General features: G+C 40.8%; 1 protein-coding gene across 2 annotated transcripts in view; it reads right to left on the minus strand.

Annotated features, from left to right (window-relative positions):
- Positions 1–1,133: 1,133 nt before the first annotated feature.
- The window catches only part of pcca (propionyl-CoA carboxylase subunit alpha), a 25,223-nt gene continuing 5,770 nt past the window's right edge, over positions 1,134–20,586 (minus strand). For both annotated transcript variants that reach the window (XM_069658564.1, XM_069658565.1), the window contains 16 exons: positions 19,449–19,485; positions 17,896–17,974; positions 13,426–13,528; positions 11,385–11,479; positions 10,467–10,617; positions 9,642–9,785; positions 7,588–7,662; positions 7,383–7,451; positions 7,158–7,233; positions 6,852–7,065; positions 3,754–3,856; positions 3,469–3,567; positions 3,254–3,307; positions 2,527–2,667; positions 1,888–1,965; positions 1,134–1,603 (listed from right to left, as the gene is read on the minus strand). In XM_069658564.1, coding sequence (XP_069514665.1) covers positions 1,535–1,603; positions 1,888–1,965; positions 2,527–2,667; positions 3,254–3,307; positions 3,469–3,567; positions 3,754–3,856; positions 6,852–7,065; positions 7,158–7,233; positions 7,383–7,451; positions 7,588–7,662; positions 9,642–9,785; positions 10,467–10,617; positions 11,385–11,479; positions 13,426–13,528; positions 17,896–17,974; positions 19,449–19,485 — 1,587 coding nt within the window. In that variant the 3' untranslated portion in view covers positions 1,134–1,534. The remainder of the gene's footprint in view (positions 1,604–1,887; positions 1,966–2,526; positions 2,668–3,253; positions 3,308–3,468; positions 3,568–3,753; positions 3,857–6,851; positions 7,066–7,157; positions 7,234–7,382; positions 7,452–7,587; positions 7,663–9,641; positions 9,786–10,466; positions 10,618–11,384; positions 11,480–13,425; positions 13,529–17,895; positions 17,975–19,448; positions 19,486–20,586) is intronic.

Below are 20,586 nucleotides of genomic sequence, written 5' to 3' on the forward strand. Positions count from 1 at the left end.
CCTTTTTCCGGATGCCCCAAACAATCGGAAAGGGAATTCATCAGAGAAAATGACTTTACCCCAGTCCTCAGCAGAATATTAGTCTGTCCCTGATGTTTTTCCTGGAGAGAAAGAAGTGACTTCTTTGCTGCCCTTCTTGACACTAGGCCATCCTCCAAAAGTCTTCGCCTCACTGTGCGTGCAGATGCACTCACACCTGCCTGCTGCCATTCCTGAGCAAGCTCTGCACTGGTGGTGCCCCAATCCCGCAGCTGAATCAACTTTAGGAGACGGTCCTGGCGCTTGCTAGACTTTCTTGGGCGCCCTGAAGCCTTTTTCACAACAATTGAACCTCTCTCCTTGAAGTTCTTGATGATCCAATAAATGGTTGATTTAGGTGCAATCTTACTAGCAGCAATATCCTTGCCTGTGAAGCCCTTTTTGTGCAAAGCAATGATGACTGCACGTGTTTCCTTGCAGGTAACCATGGTTAACAGAGGAAGAACAATGATTTCAAGCACCACCCTCCTTTTAAAGCTTCCAGTCTGTTATTCTAACTCAATCAGCATGACAGAGTCATCTCCAGCCTTGTCCTCGACAACAGTCTCACCTGTGTTAACGAGAGCATCACTGAAATAATGTCAGCTGGTCCTTTTGTGGCAGGGCTGAAATGCAGTTGAAATGTTTTTTGGGGGATTAAGTTAATTTCCATGGCAAAGAGGGACTTTACAATTAATTGCAATTCATCTGATCGCTCTTCATAACATTCTGGAGTATATGCAACTTACCACCATAAAAACTGAGGCAGCAGAATTTGTGAAAATTAATATTTGTGTCATTCTCAAAACTTTTGGCCATGGCTGTATATATAAACCTACTTGGCAATAAACCCTGATTCTGATTCTAATCTATTCTATAATAAAAAACTTTGATGCTGACTCCACAAAGATGGGGAGAGCTCACGAACACAGAGGGAGTGGGTGATGACGTGACATAAAACATGGTTTTGGTTTACTCCTATGAAGTTTTGAGATATCAGTCTCTGACATTTCTACTCCAACACAAAAGAAGTAAATCGAAGTTTTTTGTACTTAAATCACAATAAATGAAAAAAAAAACCCTAAACAGCAGCTTATGAAACAGAGGTCCATGTCCATTTATTTTATTGGAAGACACTTCCTATGTCGTAAGATATGTAGATATCACAAAACATTGTGAAACAAACCAAAACTGTCTGCAAAGACACATAGCATCAGGGTAAATACGATTTGTGATTTGTTTTGTAAATTTTGTTAACTAAGTCATTAAAAATATATAGAAAAAAAAACAAAAGCACAAGAGAAAAACTAACGCAATATTTAGGAGTCTAACAGGTAGTGAAGACACAGCTGATACAGCCAAGCTCTGAGTCACCATCAGAGAAACTAGACTCGAGGAAACCGACCACCAAAAATAAATCAAGAATCTGTTATTGTCCAAAGTGTTTCCTCTTGGGTCTTCTTCTAAGAGCTCATCCTGTTGCTGATGTCATACATCAAAGGCCAAAGGTTGTGTTTTACTCAAGCTCCACTAGCAGGTCTCCCTCTCCTACCGTCTCCCCTTGCTTACAATGGACACTCTTAACCTGGATGGCAGGAGGACACACATACATATACAAACATACACACATACACACAACACACAAAAAAACTTAAGGGGCCAGTACATTATATGGGTTTACATTGTATAAAGGTCAAAGACTTATAGTTTGTTTTGGAACATGAATTATAAAATACTCTCAATAACTGCACTAGGAAGCACTGATTCCATTAGTTGATTTAGCAATACACCCATCAAAATCTATTAGGCTTTGTACCAATACCTACTCACAATAACAAATGTAGCTTTGTCAGTATTTCATATTGTTACCTTTGCTTGCTTGACAGCAGTCAAACTGTTCTGCATCTTCATAGCTTCAATCACACAGATCTCCTGACCCTCTGCAACCTGCAACCCAAGACATGTATGTTTTGTTTTCGTTAGCAAGACGAGACGGGACGGGACTAAAATGTTGGTGTTGTGGGACATGCCAAATCTGTGATCATTTAAATCCTCAAGCACCACTTAGAGATAACGGGGTTCACAAAGGTGGTTATGAACTGACGCTTCTTCCACACAAAAAGGAGCGATCACCGGCTGTCTGCTTCAGTCAGACATCAGCCATGATGAAAAGTTAGGACCAAGCTCAGACCCCTTTTACTGAAGGGATGATCTGCTGATATTTAAGTGTTCATTTTACTAGAAGCAAACAGGTAAAAATGGGGGGGTCATATTTGTTGACCCCCCCACCTCCAGAGAGATAAGAGGTTGGATTCAGGGCTTTGTGCAGGCCAGCCAAATTCTTCCATGTCAAACAGAAAAGGCATTTCTCTATGCAGCTGGATTGATGCACAGGTGTAGTGCCATTTTGAGACAGTAGATTATCACTTAATTAACCTCCAATTTACTGTAGGCAGCATATTAATCATTTCTATAGGTCTCATCTGTAGATGTATTGAGATGTGTTACCGTATCTCCAGGCTTGACAGACACAGCCACCACTGTGCCTGGCATTGGGGAACGCAAGATGCTGCTGGTGTCTTCTGGAACTTTCTCTGGCATGAAGGAGTTTAACTCTGCAGCCAACTTCGATAGCACGCGAACCTTGAACTAAATACAAATACACAGCATAAGAAACATATATTATATAATAATATGTTGGCATGTCCTTGATCAAATTTTGCTGCCCTCAATATTTCCCATTGTGTATGCATGCGTGTTTGTTTACAAAAGAATGTCACCAACATTTCTGCCTGATAGATCATGATAGAACATTTGGTGTTTTAGTCAAACGAGAGGAGAAGAAGAGAGGAGAGCTCATTTACATGAGCAGGCCAGTATGTGGGATTTGTCAAAACAGTACCCACAAAAACCTGAAATACAGCACTCCCTAAGCTTAACTAAAACATCACTGACCCCTTCATGTAAACAAAATAGGAAAATAAAAACTGCACTTGGCGGTGCAGAGTGGGCTTTCTGATAGTTGCCTGTTAATTTTGTTCAAAACACAGATATGAAAGTGACAGTAATAAAACCACACACTATAAGAAAGCTTAATTCACTGTGCGGTTTAATTGTATTTGTTTTGGAAACTCACACTACACTTAAGCCCATCTGGAGCATGAAGACCAGAGACAGCAGCCTGTGTAATGATGTGATTAAGTAACTACAATTTCATGGAGAATTGTAACCTTACCGATGTGCCAAGGAACTGCAGGACAATGTTTCCCGAAGCATCTCTGGACAGACACTAAGAAAAGAGACAATTTCATCAGCACTACATATTTAGTCCATCTTGATCATTTCTGTTAATACTGCTGAATCTAACATTTTTTTGTTAACCATTTTTGTGTGCTCATTGTGAGGCAAGAAAGATACAATATATTTGAACCCCTCGTGTGTGTATATTACCTGTAGAACCCTGTGGGTACCATTGATGGTAAGTGGCAGCAGTGGGGTGGCCAGATTCCACTCTCCTTTGACCTCAACCTTTCCTCCATCCACCTCCACCTGAAGAGACAGACACAGATAATTACTAAAGTTAATCCAGAAGGCAACTTGACTTTGATGAACATCTTGAAAATGTTTCTAACCTTTCCAGAGTTGTAGGGCCCTAATGCATGGGGTAGACCGAATAGCTTCATGAAAGCATAGCAATATATTTTCTATGTTCACTTATGTATATTAAATACTCACAGTAAAAACATTTCCTGACTTGGTAACCTTCATATAATGGCACCCTTCCTCCAGCTCCACGCAGAGGTCCCAGTGGCTACATTCCACTGTGGAGGAGGAAACCCTGCAAAACAAACATGACTCATTTAATGGGGTAACATCCAGGTGAACGCCATCCTAAATACCTGGAAAACCCTCAAGGTGGCATTAAAGGAAATTATATTTAATAATTCCAATTTATTCATTTTAAACTCGTCACCTAAATTAAGTTAAAGGGATAGTTTGGATTTTTTGAAGTGGGTTTTTATGTGGTACTTTTCAATAGTGGGTGTAATACATACAGTAGATGGCTATCAGCACAGCTCTTGTTTGCAGAATCTGGCCGGAGCACTAACAGGAAGCTAAGCTATGTATTGTTCAGACAAGTAAGTGAGAAACATGTTCTTAGTCACTTAAACAAAGTCCTACATACAGAAAATAATATGAGTTTATTGTATTATGGATTGTTTTCATTGCTTCACCTTGACGTCAGACAGCCTTTTCCCTTGGGTCTATGTTTTTATCCTAACAACAGTTCTGTATTCGTACGCATGCTTTGCAATGTTTTTTGCCATAGAGTAGCTGTTTGGATCTAAAATTGCTGTGGCGAGTTAAACTGTAATTAGTCTCCATTTACAGATTCTGCAGGATCTGTAGGCACGGGAATGGACTTTGAGGTGTTCTGGTGTTCGTCTGTAGTGTGTTTGTAGTCCGAATAGTATTGACCAATCGCAAATCAGCACGTGTTGGTTGCATTTAATACTTTTCCTGCTCCAATATCCACTCATGTGACTATTTAGGTTTTTCATAATCTTTATAAATAGATATCTGCATGCAAGCCCATAACGGAGGCAAGGTGTACACACTGGCTGCATGTCTTTTTACATTAGTTTTACAAGTGACTTACTACTGACTGATCTACCAAACAACTGCCCTGGAAAAACACCAAAATAAAAGCATCGAGTAAAAACAAGGGGAGTCTCTACCCAGAAATGCCAGATCTAGCTTTTACTTTGAAAAGCAGTGTGTTAACATGTATCATTTTTCATGCATGTGACATATTCTACAAATATAGACAATGATATTAATGATACAATGTCAATATAAGATAATATAAGATAATCCTTAGTTGTTCCCCAGAGGGAAAAATTCAGGTGTTACACAAAGACAAAAATACTTCCTCCCACAGTCCAAAGACATGCTCGTTATGTTAAGTGGTGACTCAAATCGCCTGTAGGTGTGAGTGTGAGCGTGAAAGGTTGTCTGTCTCTATGGCTGCAATCGAACAGTGCTTTTTGGTTAGGAAGGTTCCTAACTGAGTGAAACCACCTGGAAGTGTTTAAGTGTCAGCCATGATAAGAGCAGAGGAAACACAGGACCACCCTTTACGAAAGGAGATAAGAAAATAATGACCAACAATTCCTTCATGAAAACACACATCAACATGACAGAACATAGTCATTAGTAGATTTGGATGCCAACTTGACTGGAATAAACAGGTAAAAACAAAACGTATGATTCATGTGGATCAAAATCAGTTGGTCAGAAATATTCTAAATATGACAACCATTTCAATTTACCTTTGGTAACTTATTTTCCTTTTTTTATTTAATTCCCAGCTCCAATTAATCAAATAAATCAAACTGCACTTGTATCTCTACTGTAGGATAATATAGATTAATGCTGCTAAAAGCAACCTGTACACTGTAAACAAAATAATGAGGTCACATTTATCACCTGTTCTCCACATTTTTATGAGACGGTAAGAAAGCACCGGGCGATAGATGTGCTCTCTGTAGCCCATCATCAGTAGATTGTACATTTTTACACAGCAGAACCACATGACATCAGTCACATCCGTCCAGTGTAAGTGCAGTCGGATTCTCTGAGCACCGCGACCGTCTTTTCCTTACTCCTTTTGAATTCTCCTCACACCTTTCCTTGACCTCATTTTCCATCGAGGTCAAGGAAAAGTGGTTAGGAAAAGACAGGCTGCAGTCGAAAAGCCCCCAAAATTACCCCCTACGTATCAGCCCTGTGATTGACTGGTGATGAGTCCAGGGCGCAGCCCGCTGTGATTGGCTCCGTGGATTTCTTTGCATTATTCGAGGTCTGCATTTTTGTATACATATATATTTATACCTCTTCAATAATCCACTGACTTGTACTGCTTATCTGAAACCAATAATGCCATTTGTAGGAATAAGGAACTTTTCTATGGTTAAAAGCATAGTCCTAAAAGAAAGGGCAGGTCATGGTGAAGCGGTAAAAATAATTTAAAACATAGCGTACACTTAAACTGAAATGTTTTTGTATGTAGGACCTATGCTAACCCTTAAAAAGAGTTAAAAGCATGTCGCCAACTGAGCACATTTTACCATCATAGTTAGTGACTATGTGAAACTTGCCCCTGGGAGCTCTGGTGGTTGTGGTGGGTATAACAAGACAACTGTAGCCAATAATGCAGCTTATGATCGTTTGATGACCCCATCTCCATGGCCCCAAAGTCTCATTTTGGAGTTCATGCCATGTATGACTTAATCGAGCATTAGTAAAAGGGTGCAAGACGGACAGCCAGATTATGTTATGATGGCGTTATGATGGAGTCCTTCAGTGTCATCAAGGAATAGGGTACATTACAGCTGATAACAGTAGAATGGAATGCACTTACATGGTGCCTTGCTAGTCTTTCTACCACTCAAATGACTCTTCATTACCATTCACCCCATTCACAAACAGGTTCATACACTGATGGCAGAGGCATTCATTCAAGTTGCCAACCTGCCTATCTTCTGAGACTATATGGGGATGATTTATAATACATTACCAGCACACAACTTGACGACTATGTCGTGGCCCTAACCAACTGTTTTAGGTGTTCGAGATACGGTCCAGGAATCATCCCAATGGCAGCTGTGATCTGGTATAGTACTGGACTTCACAGAAAGACGATCACAAACACCAATGGTTTGGCTTGCTGGACATATTACAGCATGCTAGTGTAGAGCCCTCTAACTCGGTATGGATGCTGCATGCCAAACAAGACCCCCTGTAGCCACCAAGCTTTTTGCCGTCCTCACCTCAGGTTTCCCAGGACCTTTTGTGAACGGAGCTGAGCAGTGATGTGGAGTGCTGCTGCCGAGGCCAACAGCTCCCTGCGGTTTTCCTTGTCCAGCTGGTGACCCTTGAAGCCATCGGGGTAAACCTCCGGCAGGAAGTTGGTGCTGATGTCACCAGAGATAAAGCGGGGGTGTGTGATGATTTCCCGCAGGAGGGGAATGTTGTGGGTCACACCTGGAGAGATTACCAAACTTAATTAGCAAAGCTTCATTTAGAAGTTAATTCGGGGCCTACGTGACGTTCACTGTGAACATCTGTTGGTGTACCTCTGATAACGTAGTTATCCAGAGCTTCCTCCATCTTGGAAAGGGCTTCAGCTCTTGATGCTCCATAGGTAACCAACTATAAATATATACCAGAAAAAATTACAGCAGAGCCACAAATCCTTGTGTAATGGTGGCATTTCATTATCAACTGTCTTGTGACAGTCTGTTCCTAAAAATAAGAATCACACACTTTACTTTTTGTTTCATATTTCATACATCACTGACCTTAGAGATCATGGGATCATAGTAGATACTGATGTCACTTCCCTCCTGGATGCCACTATCTACACGGACCTGACAGAGCAACGAGGAGACAAGACAATTTCCATAATGGCAGGACACTTGCCAGCCCCTTAGGGTGACTGAGTCATGAGTTTAGTGTAAGGGCGAATACACACACACACACACACACACACACACAGTAACTTACATTGCTGAGGTTGAGTGGCTCTTGGTATTCAGACAACCTTCCAATGGAGGGAAGACCAAAAGACTTGTAAGGGTCCTGAAAGAACAGAGAAACAGACTAAAAACACTGAAGCTTCAGGTTTTAACAACAAATGTGTAATCAGAAGCTTCAGAATGTAAAATTAATAACATTTTAATTAAAATAGTTTATTGAAATCATACCTAATAGTCATAGGAAGATACAGTTGCAAGAAAAAGTATGTGAACCCTTTGGAATTACCTGGATTTCTGCATAAATTGGTCATAGTATGTGTTCTGATCTTCATCTAAGTCACAACAATAGACAAACACAGTCTGCTTAAACTTATACCACACAAACAATGATATGTTTTCATGTTTTTATTGAACACACCATGTTAACATTCACAGTGCAGGGTGGAAAAAGTAAGTAAAAGGTAAAGTGAAAAGTAAAAAGACCAATTTATGCAAAAATCCAGGTAATTCCAAAGGGTTCACATACTTTTTCTTGCAACTGTACATTGCAAGAAAAATAAACCATTGTGTCAGACATTCTCCTGCAGGTGACAATGATTTATCGATCACCAATAACAGCAGCAACAGGCCCAACATGTTGGGAAAAGTAGAACCAAACAATTCCATGAGTGACAATCAGGTGGAAACGTGACAGGGAAACCAAAACCTCCATCGCTGAAACTTGTTTGGTAATTGTCTAACAGTATGTCTTGAATTAAAACAAATGCTAGGTACAGTACATTGCCTAGCTTCAGTGTCAGTACACTAGCTGGCTTCTCCAAACCGAGGCTATGCTGGCCAAATTATATCCCGGGACCACAGTAATGTCATTATTGATAAGAACCTCATACAGCCCAACTTAAAAAATACAAAATATTTCTCTAAGGCAGATTTGGAAAGATATGTATTCAGACTCTATAGAGAAAGACTTTTGGTTAAATGGATCTTGAGACCGACAGGCAAATAGCCAAAGTGCAATTTAGTAGTTAATCTATGTTCCAACCCTCACCTACGGTCATTAGCTCTGGTTAGCGACTGGAAGAATGAGAAGCCCGGATACAAGAGGCCAAAAGGAGTTTTCTCCACAAGGCTGGGCTCAGCCTTGGATATCAGACATCAGGGCAGCTTGGAAAACAGCTGCTTCTTTGCATCGCATCGAAAGAAGCCAGCTGAGATGATTCAGGCATCTGAATAGGCTGCCTCCTGGGTGCCTTGCTTTAAAGGTTTTCCAGGCTCAACCAAGTAGGAGACCCCTAACTCAGAATATGGGAGGAATAACATGACCTCATCTGGCCTGGAGAGGTAGGTTTAAGTTTTCGTTTAAAGATATCAGCACTTCCAGCACCTCTAAGACCCTAAGGCAGATTGTTCCAGTGGCTCAAAGCATAAAAGCTAAAAGATGCCGACCCAAAGGTTTTAGTCCTCTCTCATAGAAAAACAGACAAAATCCTGCCTGAGGTGACATACTGTTTCATACACTGTAAGCACTTTGCTAATGAAGTAATGTTTTGCACGGTAAGAGCACCACTGGCAAAGAATAAAAGGTACTCTTTAAGAAGCTAATCTTTAGAACACTGTAGTGCTACTACAGCAGAACCATGTCAAAAACATGCACCATCACATTATTTGATAGCCTGTTTAGTTAGCACAGCGGTCCCCTATTGAATTTTCTGTCACATCTTTTCTTGACCTCAAAACGTTTTTTAAACATAGTCAAGGAAAAGTGGTTAGCAAAAGACATTGGAGGTTATTTCTTTGACTATCTAATCTTAACCCAGGCCTCTGGTTTCATTGACCTGAAGACCTTATGGGTCATGTGCCAAAGTTACCAATGGTAGCGGATTCCATGGACGGCATTTGCACACAGGTTTCTGAAACTGAGTTCAATAGCCCTCCTTTCAGAACAAAGGAGCATGCGGACCCAGCCAGCATAGAACGGATGCACAGTTTAAATATTACAAAATGGACCATACACAGATTACCCTTACAAATATAAAACACATCTTACAATGATCACACATTAATATGCAGGAACATACAGACCTCAGCGTAGACGCGACTCTCAACGGCCCAGCCATTTATAGGAATATCTTCTTGTCTGTGCTGCAGTTTGTAACCCTTGGCAACCCTGATCATCTGTTCCACCAGGTCCAGGCCAGTAATGCACTCTGTAATGGGATGTTCCACCTGGGGTCAAAGGTTAAACAGAATGATACAGGTTTCTGCAACCAAACTAGGGTTGTGGTCTTTCAGTGTAAAACGCAAAAAAAGCTTATTAGCCTTTTCAAGATAATTAAGTCACATCTTAGGATTGTCATTAGCAGGTAAGGTTAGCTTCGGTGGCCAAGTCAATATGGATGCTCTGATGAAGTCTGAAAAAAACTTGTAATAGACCGTGAGTTCATATTCTATTTCTCTTGAAGCATCCTGTTGTTGGGGAAACCTTGGGCTGGTAATCTTTGGTGAAAGTAGTTTTCCATCATCAGCTCACTGATGTTGTTTGTGTAGCTCTTCGATTTAAACCTTAATTAATTCTGAACTAATTTAAAAAATACAAACAGAATCAACTAACAGACACTGCTTGTTACTCTACTAACAGATGGTAGTTCCATATATAAGAGTTATCGTTCTAAACAGCTTCCTCGGGGCTGTGATGCATCCTATGTATTTGGCTGTCTTTGCCTCTTTTGGCCTTTATGTTTTTATTCTTTTGTTGTACACTTGACACAAATGAAAGGGGTCTCTTGTTCTCCAGTGAGTCTTTCCAAGTGAAAATAAAGGGTAAATGAATGTTCAGTTAATCAGAACCTTATTGCCAGACCTTTGTCTTCACACACACCTACACACACACACACAGCCAACACTGACCTGAAGTCGTGTGTTCATCTCCAGGAAGTAGAAGTTCTTCTTAGAATCGACCAGGAACTCCACAGTACCAGCAGAGGAGTACTGTACAGCCTTGGCCAGCTGCACCGCCTGCTCACCCATGGCCCGACGTGTCACTGGGTCGAGGAAAGTACTGCAAAATACATAACAATTGTTACCCACACACGACTCAGAGGCCTAATGGAGTGACTCATTGAAACAGATTTCTGGAGATTAAACAAATTTATCTTTTTTGGATACAACACATTTAACTGTCATAGCCCCCTGTCAGGGGGGGCATCAGCCTACTACAACATAACATAATAAATTCACATCTCAATTCAGCTTCAGCACAGTTGATAGAATAGTTTAAACACTTGAACAAAACTGAGTTAGATGATCAAAATAAGCAAATATTATAATCAGCTGTTTTTGTACTGTTTTGCAGTCTTGACAAATCAAGAGCACAGATTACCTTTACCTAAAATGTGGTAACATTACAGTGTAATAGTGGACTGAAATGTTGCCGTTGCTGTTAATCAAAGGAATATTTAAGTATTATGTCTTGTAGAGCATGTGCACCTGCCCCATGCATCAAGTACGAGACTCGGGGCACGGGTTCGGATCCAATCTGAACCACTTTGATGCATCTGATACACTCTCTCTCCCCCTGCCTTTCTTGTCTGTTTCCTTTTGGCTCCATAACTAATTTAGCAAATAAATCGCCCCAGAAATATCTTCAGCAGAGGATTGAAACTGTGTACATGGCTGCAACTCTATTGTAACCACACTGCTGCAGACCATGGGTGCAGCTGGTCACAGCTTATCATTTGGCAGTACTGTTCAGAAGAAGAGAACACATTTAAAACACATTGAGATAAAGATCATATCCACCACCAAATAAAGAACAAGATCACTTACCTTGGAGCTTCTTCAACCACCTTCTGGTTCCTCCTCTGGATGGAACATTCTCTCTCATTCAGCCACAGAGCATTGCCATGTTTATCAGCCAGAACCTACAAAAAGCACACTGCATTCTCAGGGAATCTCCTGTGTAGGAGAGGAATACACACACATATATATATCTGCATATATATATATATGAACATTTGCATATGTGCATATGTGTTAAACCATGATTTCTATGGGTATATTGAGTGTTCAGAGCTGGTATCACCATGTGGTTTTCGTGATCAAATCACAAGTTGACAGGCTTAACTACAGGTATTAACTCTCTCAGGACGGATTGAGGACGCATTCAGATCCAATCACTCGGGCCACAAACAGAGGTGGTCTGAGACACATTTATACACACAGTCTGGCATTGAGTTCATGGCCACATTAAGGATCGCAGACTCTCCCCAAATCGACGGCAATGATCACAAGGATACAGAGAGACCACTTGCCTCATTCTGGTCTGATTTAACATTTCTTTGCTGTGTCTCGTAAAAGTCATACTATTATTTATTTTTCATGTCACTCCAAGCACGTAGTTTATGCATCAGAGCAGATTGTGTCTTAATTTATTCAGTGAGAGAGACAGCTTTTAATTTTTTAATACAGGACTGATGAAAGGGAGAGACAGTTTATTACAGTTTAAAATTCATGTTATCTACAAGAAGTTTATTAGAGGTCATAATGATGCAGCACAGTAAGGAAACGGACGTTTCATAGTGGAGAGGAGCAGATAGTATAACAGACCACATGCTATGAATGAGATGAGCTGAAGGTGATCACGAGCAGTTTATCATAGTTTATAATCATGCAGAGCAGTGAGGAGACAGATGTTAGGAGGTGAGCAGATATATGCTTGCTCCGTCTCTGACTTCTGTCACGATCTGTCCCGTATTCTCACGCAGTTACTATAAAGTATAAACTACGTCTCAACACGCTGTGAATGACACGAGCGGGAGATGAAACCCGCAAGTGAGCAGCTCATCATAGTTTATAATAATGCTAATGTTTTATAAAGTCTAATGAAGGAGACTGAGCCTCCGGGTTTATTAGCATACAGAGCGGGAAAGTGAGATCCGATCCCAAGTGGTCACTGAAGACACTGAATAGAATGATGCCATTACACATCATATGAATATGTCACTATACTCACTATACTATACACTTCAGTGGCACATAATGCTGGTTGCTATATTATATCATATTTTATCTGTCCAAGAGCTTCATCCACAATTGATTAGTTAATGAACATCCACCATTCGTGCTGTGCCCTTCCCGCTCACGGTGCTAGCAGCTACTTTATACATACATGTCAGACAAACACACACACATACAGAGATAGACGTCCGCTGGAAGCTACGTCCCTCCTGTAAATGCATTGATCTTATGGCGCTGTTTTAAAAGGTTTAAGTGCTACATTTTGATAAGCAGCGTCTTTAAAGGCGAGCCTTCTTCACAAAATAGGGTCACGGGTGAAAAATGCAAAATGCCACTTGTATTTTTTGGGCGACTTTGTAAAGCAGACACATATTGTGAGAGAGAAACAGATATAGGAACAAGCTGCTGTGTAACAGCACTTCCGTTACAGCAGAGCTGTAGGAGTGTGGAGAAAAAGGGATATCTGCACAGTGGCATTTGTCTGTTTTGGCTGCATAACCGAAGTACGGTCATACGTCTGCTTTTAGTTTTCAGCCCTGCTCGCTTCTGAAGTACTGCGTGCAGTGACGGATGCAGGGAAGAAACCAGCCTACTAGCATTACAGTGACATCTACAGGAGCAGAGGTCGTTATGATCACGAGATTTGAGGGAAATATGAGGGCGTCTGAAATCTATTAAATGTATGGATATGAGGGGCGGGAAAATCGATACGTTATCATGAAAAAGGAAATATTGCGATATTTTGCTGTATCGATAGTTTTGCACAGTTAATGAGCAGCCTGAGATCTCCGAAGCTCGAGACATGCTCTGTGTGCATATCGTCAATATAAAATGTGCATATGTGTTATACCTGGATTTCTATATGTCGGGGGTTGTCTATGTACTTTTCAATGAGCAGCCTGTCGTCACCGAAGCTGGAAGCAGCCTCCTGGGAAGAGAACCGGAAACCTTCCCTGCAACATCATGCAAATTTCAGTTAGACACACAAAAGTGGCATAATTTATACAAGCAGGAAATAAGACCCATCAGTCTTTCTAAAGGCTGGAATGATCAATCTATCATTTGAAGCATCTCAAGCATTCTTGTTCTTATTATCCTCCTCCAAAAGTTTTCGGCCAGCAAAAAGTGGAACCAATTGGTGTGTTAGTTGCAAATTCAACCATCTGGCACAAAATAAGATACTCTTTGACCTAAAGGGTCCCTTTAACATGTTCACATTATGTTGTCTCTAAAACAGCTCGGCTTAAACTTAAAATTCTGTCTGTTTTTCTGTCAATTTATCTGCATCTTTGCCCCATTGCTCTTCTAGAAAAATTACACAAATAGCGACTTTTTCTCAAATTTATCAAAATCCAATGTTTGTAAACATCTATCAGATCGTTTGTCAATTGTTCAAAAACGTTGTCAGGACAATCTCCATAAATTGCAGATCTAAACTTATCAAATTAAGTTTGAAACAATCTCTTTGAATGTTATACATTTTGAACATGTTTTTAAGCTCAATTTTAAATAAATGGTCAAAACAAATTCAATTCAATTCACTTCACTCAAATCACTTTTTATTTTTCAAATTATGCTAAATCATTTGACACTTGTATCGAGGGACTGAATCCCCAGACGGCCGTGCAAAACCAGGCAACAGTGTATCAGGTTCAAAAGTGTCCATTGTGAACCATTAAAAAGGTCTTATTATTTTTCATCAATGAAGCTGTTTTTGCAGCAAAAACCATAGAACATAGAAACACCAACATTGATGACTACAATGAATTATTCTAAAGAAAATCATGATTTGCTTCTTTTCTTTTCAATTAATTTGGAGACAAACATCCAAATGTTTGCAGCCTGCTTGGATCAGACTCAATGCTGCTTGCAGCTTTAATTGAAATAGGTTTTGCAGTTTTTAGAAGGTTCTGTAGATTTAGTCCTTTAAGTAGTGCATACAGTAATTACAGTTATATTTAACACGTGACCAACCTGAAGAACGTTTATCAAAAAGCCTGTCAAGGCCAATGAGACTGTGGGAGGTAAGGGAAGTCCCGCCTTCCCCTGGACTACAAAAGACCTTGTGCAGTCTCTGCTCCTCAATCTAAACTGCACTTTGCCAAGCTAAAAGGCAGTTAGGGGCTGACTTGTGTTGTACCTTGTTTCTACCTTAGGACGCAGTATCACCCTAGAACTGTCCAGCAACTGCGAACATGAAGGATGAACAGAGACCACATGGATGTCTCCCACGCGTTTGGTGAACATAAAGTCAACAAGAACGCTGTCTTATATGAAAGCATATCTCAAAGTCCGCATTCTGTAATGGTTCAAAAGGCGCATCGCACAATGCATCTTAAACCAGAACAAGGTCCCATTAAGACATCATGGTTTTATGCATTGGCCTCTTACACTGTACACCCTTCAGAAAATGACGGTGGCCCTGCCAAATCGACTCCACATCTGTTCCACCACATCACCACGTGGATGCAGTCTCCACTCTCTTGCCAGTGGTAAACCCCTGGAAGGGAGATCTGCACTGCTGTTCAGTATTCCTGGGATGTGCTTCGCTCTAAGAGACAGCAGGTGAATGCAGCTGCATGACAGCAGCCTGTGAGACAGAGAGAGGTAAGGAGAGCAAGTTCCCCGTTTGTTTATGTGCGTAATCACGTACGTATTGTCGGTGCTTACTAAGATAAGAAAAGACTTTATTAACCCCAAAGGAAATGCATGGGGAGGAGTTACACAGTCTCATGGCCACAGGTAGAAACGACTCTGTTGTGCTTCTCGGTGGTCTCAGTCTACTGCTGAAGGTGCTCTGGTAGGACTCCAGTGTGGTGTGCCGGGGGTGAGCGGTAATGTCCATGATACTGAGGAGTTTCCTCAGCATCCTCCTCTCAGACACTTCCACAAGAGACTCTAGTCCCACTCCCAGGACAGAGCCAGCCCCCCTGATGAGCTTACTGAGTCTATTAGCGACCTGTGACTTTAGCCTCCTGCCCCAGCTTAGAAGATGATGCTGGCTACAACCGAGTGATGGAACATCTGCAGCATGGTTCTGCAGACGTTGAAAGATCCGAGTCTGCTGAGGAAATACAGGTGGCTCCGACTTTTCTTCTAAACCGCATCTGTGTTTTTAGTCCAATCCGGTTATTGTCTATGTGGACACCCAGGTACTTGTATTCATCCACAATGTCCACCTCTGCTCCGTTGATGGTGACTGGATTTGGAGTGGTCTTCCTCTCCTAAAGTCCACCACCAACTCCTTTGTCTTTGTGATGTTGAGTTGTAGGTGGTTTAGTACACACCACTCCACGAACCTGTCCACAACACTCCTGTACTCAGCCTCCTGATCCCTGCTGATACCGCCCGGTGGCAGAGTTGTCCGAAAACGAGACAGGACAGTGACTGGAACCTGAAGTCCGAGGTGTAGAGTGTGAACAGGAAGGGAGACAGAACCGTCCCCTGTGGTGCCCCCTGCTCACCATGGTGTCCGACATGTTGTTCCGTAGCCTCACATACTGTGGGTGGCCTGTCAGGTAGTTTGTAATCCAGGCCACTAGTGGAGCATCCACCTCCATGTCCAGTAGCTTATTCCTGAGCAGGGAATGGTGTATGGTGTTAAAAGCACTGGAGAAGTCAAAACAATATGACTCTCAGAGTGCTGCCTGCCTTCTCCAGGTGAGAATGAGCCCTGTGCAGCAGAAAGACGAAGGCTTCCTTCACTCCGCTGGGGTGGCTGTGGCTCAGTGGTAGAGTCGGTCGTCTTTAAATCCGAAAGTAGAGAGAGTAGTCCTCCGGTGATGGTCTCTTCTGGGCTGTGTGCCGTTGAAGGGAGTGGGAGTATGCAACGAACAGCTGACAGGAGCGTCCCTGGCTGCTGGGAGGCTTTGGCTGTGTGCAGCTACACCTGACCATACTCACACGCGGCACTTCCTCCTGCTTTTTCCTGTGATCGCAGCAGGTCTGGATTTTTTTCCAGAGCCTGTCCGAATAAGCCAGAGGGCTCAAGGGCTTGGTGGAGAAACTCTGTGCGCTGCGTCTCTGGCAGCTCCGTGAGTCACAAATGGCGCTGAGCAACCACCGCCTCAGCCATGTCTTTTCCTAAAGCCACAGCCACTGAACTGGAGAGCTGGAGGATAAAACCCGCCATCCTACGTGCTTCATCCAGCAACTTGCTGGGATTTTCATTCTTTGCTACCGCCTCGGTTAGGTTCTGCAGCGTCTCTGCTTGATATGCCTGAAGCCTCGAAGCAGTGTTAAAAGCACGAGCGGTCAGCCCTAGTGCACAGAATATTTTCTGAAGTTGGGAGGCAGAAAACTTGCACTGCTTACTGGGAAGTAAGCACTGCTCACAGTGTTTGGCTTTGGTGCCAAGTGACCGCCAGCGTCTCATTGCAGGAATATTAGCTAGCCCCCAACCTCCATTATCTTCAGGTCCAATAACTGGGTTTAGAAAATTGCTCGATGAAGGTTATTTTTACGTACTAAAAATTCTTAAATAATAATATGGTAGTTCAACTCCACTCCATATTAATAATTGAAATAGTAGCATTGTCAAGTAATAAAGAAATTTTTTTTTTGCTGATCCGAAAAATGAGAAAACCCACAGGCACTGGGGCACGGACAATTTAATGCACAGTTTTGCTAGACCTGCCGGAGTACCTCATCTGTTTGTCAGGTGCCATTTGTCCACTGGACCAGTTAGCTTCATTACATTATGACCACCTGCCAAGTTGTTAGCTTGCTAAACAGGTGTACGTTAGCTGGGCTAAATGTGGCAAGCAGCTAGTTAGAGTTAGAGCTAAGTAGAACACCTTGGAAGCGATTTAGCAATTAAATCACTATCAAGAATACTATGGGGATGAGGTTCTGCAAGAAGAAGTGTAAAAAGATTGAGGAGCAGAGGCTGCGCATAGTCTTTTGTAGTCCCAGGGGAAGGCGGGACTTCCCTTACCCGTGACAGTCTCATTGGCCTTGACAGGCGTTTTGATAAAGATTCCAGGGTTCTTGCACCATTTTCAAAATCATATTCAAAGCTTTATAAGACCTTTTTAAGACCTCGACAAATGTAATTTAAGATACAATTTCCTTGATATAAACAGAATTTATTGAATCTTAATTTGGATCCAAAATTCAACAAAGTTGAACAACAATTTCTAACCATAATTTCAGACCCTTTAAGACTTTTTCCTATACTTACGTGTGACCCAAAGGGAATTTCTCTACTTTTTGTTCAAGCTGTCACATCTATTTGTTTTGTTTAATTAATACAGACCTTTAAACTGACTAGAGGATGCATTACGTTTACATTAAGGGGAAAGACGCAGGGATACAATACCTTGTCTCATCATCATTCCATGCGATTCTCATTCCTTTCCCTCCTCCTCCTGCAGATGCTTTGATCATTACTGGGTAACCTAGCAACACCAAAATAAAGCAAATTGTCAGGGTGTGTTTGTATTGCATATGACATAAACATCAAGAACGTTCTTCTTGGAGTCTACTAAAATATATCCAACACTGCATTTTACACAGGTGTCAGACATCTGCTAAACCTGCAAACAAAGTTATGTAAAAAAAAAAAAAGTTGTTGTAAAAAGTTTAACAGTTGGCAGTTAAAGCATTTTAAGATTTCTATAGTTCTTTCTGGAACAGTGTTTGACATATGTGTTTGTGTTTGACGTCTTTAAAAAAATGTTCTTTATACATTATTGTGGGTCTTCTTAAGAAATTAGAATATAACTTAAAATATGCAAGGAATAATATATGGTGAGCAGGTTGTTATTCCTCCAGTGTAACCCGCTTGCTATACATTATCCCGCTTATTACACAGCTATTTTCTTAAAAAAAAAAATCAATGACTTGGCACAACACATTGATTTGGAAATTATATCATTTTTAAAAAAATTATAATATTGCCATTTTCTCTTTGACAATAGTCTTTTTAACTCACAGTTAACACTGCGTACATAGCAACAGTTAGTTCTGTAGCCTTCTTAAAACGAGCTCACCTCACTGTTAACTCACTTTAACATTTCCACTGATGGTTAAGTAAGTAAGGGAACGCTTGAATCAGCACAGCAGCGACTGATCGAGGTTTTCTGTCTCGTCACTTTCAGAGTCTGTTGACATTTTCTTTTCCATTCACTGGTCCTTAAACACCGCCATATCCCACACTGTGTTCTGTTTGTTTAATGTTCACTTCCTTTTCACTCTTTAAACAGCGCCGTATTGGCACTGTGCTCCGTTTAAGGTTTACATTATGTGCAGTGTTCAGTTTTATGGATCTCTCTGTCATAGCTTATAGTTGGTGTCCTTTAAACTTAATTGCTTTCCCTCCACTATTTCTTTTTTCTCCTCTATAAAAAGACTCCGTAAACAGTTTCTCTGTTCATTTCATTTTTCCTTTCACCCCCTAGGTGAACATTTGTCCTTGTTACTACAGATTGAACATAATAATTTCAATGTCCATTCTACATCCTGTTCTGCATGTAATAATGTCTTTCCATGTATTTTAAATATTTAACTGTCTCTCCATGATTTTTTACTATAATTACAATTCTGTGGTTCATGTATCAAAAAGTTTCAGAATAATATGATCATAACCAAATCATATTATTTACACTTATTTATATAATATTTTAGATTGCACCTTACCCGTAACGATTGTCCATACCATTAACCTGTTTACATTTTGCACAGTGTATACTTTTGGGTTTTCTTATCCAACTTTACTTTACTAATTTTTTCGTGTACATTTCTTCTAAACTTGTTTGATGCTCAAGTAGGTGGGAGATCATTTCTGCCGTAAAAGAACTGAGTGGGACTCTGCTACTATCACACACATTAACACACACTCTATACACACTGTGTTGAGAGGTGAGGACTTACCAATGTCCTGTGCGATCTTCACAGCATCCTCAACAGTCTGAAACAGAGAATGGTTTTTGGTTACTGATGATTAATCAAAGCATTATTAAGGGCAGGACATGAGCAGGAGCTCTGGCCAGTTTTGTGCCCCAGGCAAATTTTTTTGCTGCTTCACACCACAAATGGTATAAAATCAGTTTTTCTGTCACACAATAAACATTGTTTATATTTCGCATGCCATTTTGCAACGTAGTTATCCTGATTATAAGATTTGATATTGCAATAATGATCATGGTTACGACCATATGTTGGGATATGGGGACATTGTGGAGCCTCAGACCTCAGTACGGAGAGTCTGGGGAATTCTCCCCCTAGGAATTTGTTTTGTTTTATAAAAAGCTGTATTTTGATGCAATTTTATGCACACTTTATTCACAATCAAAGTAATCATTGAACGTTTAAAAAAAGTGTAGCTTAACTGCTATCACTTAAGATTTCCTGACTAGAGTTGGAAAAAGGTGAAATTAATTTGTTACCATTAGTTTATTGTAAAATAAAAAGTGTTTTTCTTCATTCATAGAAACAAAATACATTCTTAGATAGAGTTTATGCATTGTAGTGCTGCACTTCTCACCATCTGCTACTCTCTCTTTCTATCACATGCTGCTGTCTCTCCCTTCCTTCCTCTACCATATGAGACTGTCTGTCTGTCTATATCACATAAAATGCTGTGGGATTAGACGAGTGAGGCAAGCGAAGTAAACTACAGAATGTACAATATATGTACGTCAAAATTTTAATCAATTATTGAGAAGGTGCTTCAAAGGTCTACTTCTTACCCTACATTAGGGGTGTGACAAAATATTGATATCGCAATGAATCATCGTCCCGACTGGTGTGATACAATTATCGTGTCGTTGGCGCCAAATATCGATAACAGATCTCCTTGGCAATTAAAGTCACTGCATCATTATTTATCTAAATTTGTGTCAAAATCTGTGAAACCCAATTGCAGTAAATAACACATTAATCCTGCACTTCACCTTTTTAGGCATTTTGTATTCTTCAGTTTATCAGATATTGTGATGTATCTTTATATGATTGTCTTGCAATATCAATCAATTATGGCAAAGTCGCTGTATCATGATATTAACGTGGG

This window comes from Semicossyphus pulcher, unplaced genomic scaffold (assembly GCF_022749685.1).
Source record: "Semicossyphus pulcher isolate SPU_LCO1_2020_fin unplaced genomic scaffold, fSemPul1.0.p SCAF_12, whole genome shotgun sequence".
Taxonomy (NCBI): domain Eukaryota; kingdom Metazoa; phylum Chordata; class Actinopteri; order Labriformes; family Labridae; genus Semicossyphus; species Semicossyphus pulcher.